At 36.3% G+C, this 10,270-nt stretch overlaps 1 protein-coding gene across 1 annotated transcript in view; it reads left to right on the top strand.

Annotated features, from left to right (window-relative positions):
- LOC105193095 (scavenger receptor class B member 1) overlaps positions 1-10,270 on the top strand; it is a 39,899-nt gene continuing 29,629 nt past the window's right edge. The window contains exon 1 of the mRNA XM_026138552.2: positions 1-845. Coding sequence (XP_025994337.1) covers positions 788-845 — 58 coding nt within the window. The 5' untranslated portion in view covers positions 1-787. The remainder of the gene's footprint in view (positions 846-10,270) is intronic.

Below are 10,270 nucleotides of genomic sequence, written 5' to 3'. Positions count from 1 at the left end.
AATTCTCCTCTTCCAGCTCTCCTATCTGCATCTTTACGTTCCTCCCGAGTCGTATGCCTCTTCCTCGCCGAGGTACATCATCATCGTCGATCGTTCCCACGATCACTGTCGCGGCCACCAGCGGTCGAGGAGGCAGCAACAGCAGCAGTCGCCGCGTGTACTCGTCGCGTGCTCAGATCGGACGACTTGGACGACTCGACCAAGAGTCAACGGGCGCAGAAATCGCACGATCTTGGGACTGATACCGCCGCGTCGTGAGAGGGATCCATGAGACATGCTCTGATCAGCGAGGGGTGCACGTTTTCTCGGGCGACGAGCAAGAACGACGACGAAGACGATCGGCGCTAGAGAAAGAGAGAAGTAAAAGCGCGCTATTTTTTTTATCCGGATCGTACCAGCATCTCCGGTACATAATAACGGCCGACGATCCGACCGGCACACTTAGCGCACACCGCGAGAGGAGGACCGACTTTCTCCAGTTGCAGTCGAGTCGCGCGCGCGCGAGGCAGCGCTTCGAGGTCGCCGCGAGAAAACGCCGCCGCGTGCCGCGAGGACGAGGTGGACCGTACGCGCGACTCGTTGAATGAGGCCTCGAAAGAAGCCACTTTGACAAGTCGGTTGTTGCCCGTGCATGACGCAGCGTGTCGCCTTCTCAAAGGCGTATCCAGACGCTGCGAAACACGAGGAGAGAGGCACCGCGCCGAAAGAAAACACGCGTTCGCAACTTCGCGCCTCTTGTGTGCTGTGATCTCGGGGTGAACGCTCGGTGAGAACGTCGCCATTCAGAATGAGGGTGCATCGCGGGATCTGCGCCAAACTCCAGAGCGGCTTCCTCAGACGATGGTGTACGTATCCGACAAAATATTTAATTCCTTGCCGCCGTCCGCGTCGTTCGATCGCGACGCGAATCGATCGCTTTGATGCACAGGTTACTCCGAAACTCTGTTCCGCTCGGCCGAAAATTTGAAGAAGTTTTTGGCAACGTTAAAGCAAACGCATTCCGTACACGTAAAGTATCTACGTACGCTTAACTTACAATAATCAAAATCAAAGTCTTTTTCTTAACAACTGTTTTCTTCTATATTAAGTACAAGACTCTAATTTCCATTTAATATTTAATGAAGCTTTGAATAACATTTGCGCTATCCGAATACAAATGCGCAGGCTGTAAAAATGATATCGAGCTATAAAATTCTAAATTGGATACTTTTTCACTAAATTCTAATTAAAAAGGATTGGAAACAATTTTATATACCAAGGCTATTTATTTATATATATTTCTAAAATGTATTTACCTTGGTTACCAATAAACAAAACGTCGCGTGAACATGATAAGCGATTGAATGTGAAAAACGTGTATACGTTCGATGCATACTTCATACGTTTATCGCCGTGGTATATTCAAAGACATACGCGATACTGTTTGCACACCGAGTTTGCATATTTGACGATTAAATCATGTAATGTGACCGATGATTGCCGACGTTGCGAATCGATCGATCAGACGTCGTGGTAATTCAAACAGCGATAATGAAATTGAGGTGAAAAAATTTCGCGGCAGATTTGAAGGTAAAACACGTCTGAATTTCTTATAATAATCCTCATTGAATTCTTCTTGATATATATTTGATGATTATAATAATAAGCAAATACTATATGTATCAATTTGAGATTGAGGTACTGGATATAAAAGAAAATTATAGCGTAATGTTAAACATTATTGTATTTTTTTAATTATTATCCGTATTATACTTTGTCGATAAGCCATTATTTGTTAATCGGCAAAAAAAGTTTACATTAAGAATTATATAACATAAATCATAAATTATTATGACATAAATTATAATTTATTTTTAGTGAATTTTATAATTTGTGTCAAAAGTCCGGGAAACTATAAAACTATTTATAATATGTATGTGTTGCATAATACACATCAAACATTTAAAAAAGTATGCACATATATATATTTAAAAATATACATTCATCATCCATTTCCAGATGATTCGTAGATCTTGGTTTAATCATCACATTGTGATGTCACGATTACTTTAGGAAGATTAAATTATTAATTTCTTATTTACTCAATTTTGAGACTTCTGTCGATTGAACAAAATTTTTTTTCTCAACATATTTTTACATGCAGTTTATTATATACTACACTGAAAAAAGAATTGAGTAATAGCTACCAAATGTTGAGTGAAATAGTGCCAATTAAATATTTGGTTAATGTAACCAAAAATATGTTTATTTTTCTAAATATTTTGTAAATATTACTAAATTTGATAACACTTATTAAATATTCAGAAAAATAAAATTAATTTTTCGCTACATTAACCAAATATTTAATTGCCATTATTTCACTCAATTTGATAGCTACTACCGTCTACCAAACTCTTTTTTCAAGAGGGAATCGAGAATTCTTGGACCGATCGAGAGCTTAATTAATGTGATCATTAATGACAGTTATTCTGAGAGAATATTACGTAAACCTGGTCTTCGCCTAACAAGACTCTAAATTTATCCAAATTCCTAGCATAACATTAATTCCTTTACTGGTTTCGCAATTTGTCTGCTTCGAATCGTTGTTTTTCTACCGGGCGTTCGCTCACACGACGTAGTTCGCTATCCTCGCTACACTCGAAGGCACGAATCGAGATGAATGTCTGGACCAGGAGGCTGCGATTAACCCGATCATCGCGAGTAATGTCACGGCTCTCCGCCGCTGCTCTTAATTCGATTCAATGGATGTGTCATCGCGCGCACACACGGTCGACCACACTGAATCATTGCGGTTTATTCAGCCCGGCGCCGTGCGTCTTTTTTAGCGCCGGTGCATCACCGACGACGTCGACGATGACGACGAAATGCTGACACCTTAGGGCCGTTGTCGCCTGGCGATAAACACACAGGCAGATTCGTAGGCGTTTGCATTTGCGTTCGCGTTTGGTTACTTTCACCTCGGATTCGCGACGTAGCCCGAAAGTTTTTCACCGGGTCCGTTGCACCTCGCGCGAAATGAAGCGTGGCCCGACGTAATTTCGGCGAGCTTTCGAATGCCGCTGTTATTAATAACCCATTAAGCATGGGTTATTAATTCGCGGGCGTTTCCGGAAAATTAGAAAATCTTTCGTAAGAATAGAAGACAGCGTGAGCGCATTACGCCATTAGCTTCTCGAGCAACCTCGCGAATCGAAGATAAAAATTTATTTTTATCAAAAAACTATCTCTCCCCATTGTATTTCACTGTTTTTTTTTTTTTATTCATTTAATCTTCGATGAAAATCTGATTTTTTTTTGTCGGACGAAATGATAAATAGTATTGTGAATATTGTTGAATTATTGAGTTGTCACGTTTCCGCGTTTGTTGTCACTCGATAATAACGTATTTGCCATGATTCGCGGAGTTCGTGTATCACAGCAGCATCAGCAAACTCATCAGTTAGGTGCTCACCAGCTTCAATCACTGATCGCGTGTCTGCTACGAGAAAGACGTCACGATTGAAGATTAATTCCGATGAAGAGAGTCACGTTACGCTTTTATTATTCTTACAACCACATGATGATGTAACGAACCATTTCCATAATATTCTTCCTGGATCTCGTCTTTAATAGAACTCTATCTTTGTCGAAGAATTTTAATTTCCAAGTCTCGTGACGAATGGCACAACGCGTCTCGAATTTTCCGTAGAGTCTTTAACTAAGGGATCACCGTTCCTCCCATGTGACCTTATGACATTTTACATAAGTGTTTCATAAAGACATGATAATCCTTGATATGCGCGAAAAGCGCATGTATGATTGAAACTGACGAGTACGATTTCTCTTATGTAAGATTAAAAGTGCAGAAATATAATGAGAGGAAGAAAATGAAGAGATAAAAGAAGAAAATAAAGAAGCAAGAAAATTATACTGAACAATCAATTTTTTTGTATTAAGGTTGTGTAGATAATTTTCTGTCAATTTTTAGCTTCTGAACATAAATTTGGATATAAAATGTCTTTATTACGTCTGGACAAATCTAATTAATAACTCTGGATGAGATATGTTGTAAAATACAGCGTTTAAAGATTTGAAATAAAAAATCTACTTTAATGCTATACGATAAAAATAGTTCAGATACAGGTAAATTTACCTAATCTTGCTCATAAGCTGACTTTATCCAATTCATGAACTCATTCAGAGATTTGTTTTAGTAATAGAAAACAAATTTTTACAAAATATAACTTCTTTATCCTCAAAATCTTGATATGATAAAGACATTCTACGCTCAGATTCGTGTTTAACAGCTAAACATATATAGGAAATGATTTATTAAATTTCAACCGCAAATTTCATGTTGCTCAGTGTCATTATACTTGATCTTTTGCGTAATTCGAGAGTGACCGTTTCAAAGATATTTTATCTTTTCTATTTAAAGTTACAATTTCCTTTTTGGAAACATGTTTGTGCACCATCTTAATTCGCGTAAAATATAACTTGAAGAAAAACCGTTCGATTGTCTTACATTGGTTATCCTCGTCAAAGCGACACGTTAACTTGAAAAGTCGATTGGTTGGATTCACTAGTTGGATCAACAACTGCCGTGATCAGCGTATTTTCCTTTGTGTCGTGTCAGTCAAAGTGGCTTTTGTGTGTTTTATACTTGTATTATTCGTTACAAGTCTAGTACGAGAGGTCGATCGATTTGGTCAAAGTCCTTCTGGTCGACAATGATAATGATAATGGAAATACCGCTGCGTAGAACAAAAAAGTTGCTTGTCGGCGCGGAGTGGGAATAATTAATAACTATTCAAAGTTATATCGTAAATAATCGACATCTATCTCGAGATGGACGCGTTATTTGTTCGCCTGCAGAGGATGAACTTTGCCACCATTAGCGTTCATGTCGGCCTCGGACTTACCTGTCCATGGGCGAGTTCCGCGATCGTTAGCCAAGTGCATTGTGTACCTGCCTTCTATCATTCTCTCCCCCTCGTAACGCTTGCATGTGTAAGGCATACGTTTCTACATGGGAATGCCAATCGATATCTTAGCTACGTAGTTGGAATTTTTTTTGGTCCTTGAGTTTATCCTTGAATTAATAACAAATTAAAATTGTATTTTAAATAACGTGACACGTTACGCAATTTACAAAATTACTCGAGATAATATCTTAATAAGTCAACAGACATAACAAGTTATAATTAACGCGAGAGAAGAGATATAGAGGAGAGATGAAGCGTAGGAATAATTGTAAATTATTATGTCACATATTGAATTGATATTTATAGAGTGAACTTTATATAATATGATGAATGTGCACATGCTTCTCTTAAAATGCGTTTTTGAAAAATACTTTTCTTTTTGCAAAAGTGTTGTATATTATCTCTTCGTATTTGTAAACAGAGGTAGGAATAAATGAAATGTCATAATCAATGTGAGAAAAGTAGTCGGCGAGAGAAAAATAACAGTGTATTATTACTGTTGAACGCTATTTTTCCTGTCACACAGGTGACACGCTTGGCGCGATAGATATCTGAGACAGGCCTGGTATATTTTACATATTATGTGATGATTGGCGTAAGAACAGGAAGCACTCTTATGTAAGAAGAAGTAATCGCCGCACGCAGATACCTACGTGCACGCGCACCTTTTTTTTACTTATATACATTACTTCGTTATACTTTTGTTTGGACGAGGGTATGCTATATCGAATCCCATTATCGTCCCGCGAATACGTTATATTTGACACTCGAATAGAAATCGTAAATTTCACGTAAAAAGACAATTTCTTATTCAGAAAATTATTCTCCGCCGGGGAAGACTATATACACAGCATGACATGAGAGAATATCCATTGTATTTAATACGAAAAATATATTCTTTGTCTTTGCTCGTCAAATGATAAAAAAAAAAAATACAGGAGAAGATAGTATTATGGCTACGCCTATTAGTTCCTTTATTAGATGACGTTATTAGGTGAATTCTATAACACACTAGAAAAAATGTTTTGTTGTGTAACAAATAATTTGATTAAAATGTACCGAATAAAATTATTTAGCTAATAGAAATAAATATTTAGTTGTGATTAGATTTTTTTTATTTATACGTATTTCGTAGAAGCAACCAAATTTTTTGTTGTATAAAACAAGTTACTTGGTCACAGTTAAAAAATGCCTCGATTAGACATTCTTTGCTGAAGACACTACATTTTTGTTCTAATGTAACGATTGCTTATGGAATTAGTAGCCCGCTGTTACGCAGTGGCGCTAATATGCCAGTACACAATAACCGATAATTATTATAAAACATTTTTATTGTTTAACATTTTGAAACTTATTCAAGGAAATTTTTTCGAAATATTTTAATATTTATTTAATTATACATATACTTTGTTCTTTTTAAACATTAAGTGTATTATCATGTGAACATATATGTACTCTCAAGTGTTTTGTTATTTAACTTTTTATTCAGCTATACACATTTCAAGTTATGTAAAATAATTATTCATATAATAGCATAGATTTTATTAATATGGTTATTTAAGCGAGATTTACATATCGAAAATTTTTCTTCGATAAAACAATTATCATTCTAGAGGACTGCATTCAGAAATATTAGAGATATTTTATTCTTGTTGTTTAATGTTAAACAAGGATGAAATGATATTTTTAATGTTTTTGAACATTGTCCTCTAGAATGATAATTGATTTATCGAAAAAAATTCTCGATGTGAATCTCGCTGACATTATACTACCTTTTCCTACTTAAATGCATATATAGAAATGATATAAACATACTTTAAAATATATAAAATATTTAAAAATATTTAAATATATACAGAACATTCACCCAGAATTTTAAATTAAATCTTTTAGCATTTTAAATATATTTTAATTATGTTATCTTCTCATATTGGAATATCTTGGCGTTTACTATTTATTTCTCTTTTCTCGAAAGAACTGTTCGGCGCATCTTCCTTAAAACTTTTTCCTGACGAATTAATTATGAATGTTGATAACTCTGTTCGAGTTCTCAAAAAAGTGTTACTCGTCCCCGATTTTTCGCTTCTCTGGCGAAAGCGACTAATTTATCTATATTTTGTCACGAACGGCATAAATTGTAACTTTACGAGCGTAGATTGTGGTAATAAGGAAAATTCCTGCAACAAAACGTTTCATTGCCTACGGCTTTATTTGCCCCGGTATAGAGAAATGTGAACTCTAGTAGGTACTGGCGAATAATGCCGTAAACACGATCGACAGGCGCTACCGTACCCTCGCGCGTTCGCGCAGTTCCTTGTCGACCGAGGTAAAGAGAAAGAAAAATTATAAGGCGCGAGCGAAGGTTTTATCGAAGGCCTGCCTCGCTACACTTACCGCGCTTTGTAACATTGAATATTCCGACCCGTAAGACACGCACGCCCGGCAATGTGTCGAGTATGCGTGATATTGCGACAAGTATCTAAACTACAGTACGCATTGCGAACGTAAATTAAGAATTAATACTTGAAACTGATATTTAATGACTCTGAGGTACGGTTTGCCTGCCGCTTGTATTTTGCAATTGATAGAACTCCTTTCTCTGCTTTGCGTTATGACAACAGCTGTGATCTAAAAACGCAACGGTAGACCGCTGAACTCGGCTTGCCTCGTTTGAGACGGTAGATGCACTGAGAAAAAAATTTAGTAATAATAATCTAACTTTGGTGAAAGAATTTCAATTAAATGTTTGATGAATATAATCAAGTATAATATTAACCAATCGGTTATTAAATGCTTAAGTTACCAAACGGTTACTAGATATTACTAAATATTTGATTATATTTACTGTATATTTAATTCAAATTATTTCACAAAGGTTTCGGAATTATTATTTACATAAGTTTGATTATTATTACTAGACTTTTTTCAGCAAACTGTTGTAGCTCTCTGTCTCTCTCACATTTCCTTCGAATTCTGGCTAATTTTCTTCCGCCGTCATTCCGAATTTTTTTTGTAATTAGAGATACTATAATTTCACATGATGAATTTCTCTCGGTGTTCCCTAACGCTCGTATCTCTTGCGAGCATGACGATCGACAAAAAGAATCGGCGCGTGATCTTCGGCGTTCCGAGTTCAACGAACTCGGTTCCATTTGTGCTCCCATTGAATCGTCGAAACGGGGAAACTTTGATGTTTCTCATCATATGGGCCTCTATTTATGATAGCAATCAACCGCGCGAGCGCGGGGAGATTCTCTCCTCGCTACGTGCGATTGCAAAATGCGCGAGAGAGAGATCGAGCAATGCAGCGGCATATGCAGAGCACGAAGTTGAGCTTTAATGAAATTAACTCCGCTCTCTTCCTCGTTCGCTCTCTCGTCTCGATAGAGGATGCGGACAAACGGCAGTGCATTAGATTCGTTTTCGCTCGCTTATCTCCTTTCGCCAATCTCGCTTATCTGACGAAATCGGTAGCTCATCTTACATATACTCGTTCAAGAAAATTCGAGAAAGTCGATTTTACGTGTTGTAAATATTTACATCATTCTCTAATGTTCTCTCAAGCGTTAGAGCGTTATTTCTTTATGAGATTTTCATTGACTCAACGACTCTTTTTGCTCATTGTTAGTATTGATGTGTAAATCAAGATTTTTCGATGCTGAATCGAATCGAATCTAATTTCATTTTATTGTTCGAATCTGAATCAACAAAATTTTATTTGAATCTTTAAAACAACTTTTAATTAACAACACAGCTGTTGTTAAGTTAAATTTTAATAAAAATAATAAAAAGGATTTTATGTAAAATAAACTTACATTGATTATATGATAGTCATTTTAATATGATTTAATATGATTTTTTAAAATTATAAATATATATGAACATTTTAGATTCAAAATTGTTTGAATAGTTCAAATTCGAATCATAGGTAAGATTTGATTCGATTCGTATTCGAATAGTTTGCTGTACTCAATTTTATTGATTCCGTGATACGTGCAAAAAAAAAAATTATTCTCAACGATGGATAATAGATTATGGACATCGTGAAATATGCGATTGAAACAGATTGAGAGTCATTGAACCTGTCGGAGAGCGGATTGGTTCCCTCGCTTATAGACGGGCTCCGCAAAGTATTTTTATTTCGAGAACACCGTCGTCGAGGTGGACTTTATGCGCGTGCCGATTGGAGATCGACTTGCTATTGCAGCTCGGCGGTCCGTGCACCAACGACTGGCTGCGTTATTGGCTCGACAGGAATGCAGCATTCGATCGGCGAGGCGGTGCCACGCGGACGGAACGCGCCTTGGCTTGAACGAAAACCTGCCTTGCAACGGCTGCCTTTTAGCGACTCTCAAAGCTAGAACGACGGATCTCTTTAGATCTCGTCGTCGCGCGAAATTACGATGCTAATAAGCAACGGAAGTGCATTGTTCACGCGCGTTCATGGACTTTAATTTATTTCTTTGACGTATAAAGTACGACATACGCAGTTTATACGCTGAGATGTTTTACAAAATAACAAAAAGTAGGCAGAGATTCTACGCTATACAAGCGCTACACTATTATTTAATATTAGATAATATTCTTGAAATATTATTTATTATTAATAAAAAGTAGTATGTCCACTCCGGATAATATTGCATGAATATTATATGAGAGGTATAAATAATATTTTAAATTATCGGGAATATTATAATTTTTAAATGTAATAATTATAAAACTTGTTAATATTTTACGCATAATTTACATCAATTTTTTATCGCGATAATAGAACATTTTTGTAATATTCCATGAATATTATATAAAAACGGACATACAACATAATACAATATTAAAATAACATTAAAAGTATTAAACAATATTATTTTAACATGATTTTATGAATTCGTATATTTTAAGAATATTGTAGCGCTTGTAAGAGAGATGCTATCAGCAGCGAGTTTTCAGGAGTTTTTCTTCGGGCCCAGCTTATGTTCATACGTTTTCAATCCTTATCTTAACAATATTCCGTTACACTCTGTCCTCGAACGAAGATACAGGTCGTGTGACTTTTTACATGTATGTCATGTGAATTAAGTATCAGGAAATTAAGAGAGATGACTAGATATTATCTAATTCTCCGTAGTAATGTAATAGATATATTATCTAACTGTTGCCACACTCTAATGAGATAATATCCATTCAATATACCATATGTATAGATTTTATCCCGGTGCAGGGAATATCGGTGTTTGAATACGACGACGGCTCTTTGAATGCGATACGGAAGGATGGAAATAAAAATAATGGAGTATTGTGTTGAGTGC

This window comes from Solenopsis invicta, chromosome 15 (assembly GCF_016802725.1).
Source record: "Solenopsis invicta isolate M01_SB chromosome 15, UNIL_Sinv_3.0, whole genome shotgun sequence".
Lineage (NCBI taxonomy): Eukaryota > Metazoa > Arthropoda > Insecta > Hymenoptera > Formicidae > Solenopsis > Solenopsis invicta.
The sequence above is the reverse complement of the archived record's forward strand: the minus strand, read 5'-3'. Positions and strand labels throughout refer to the sequence as shown.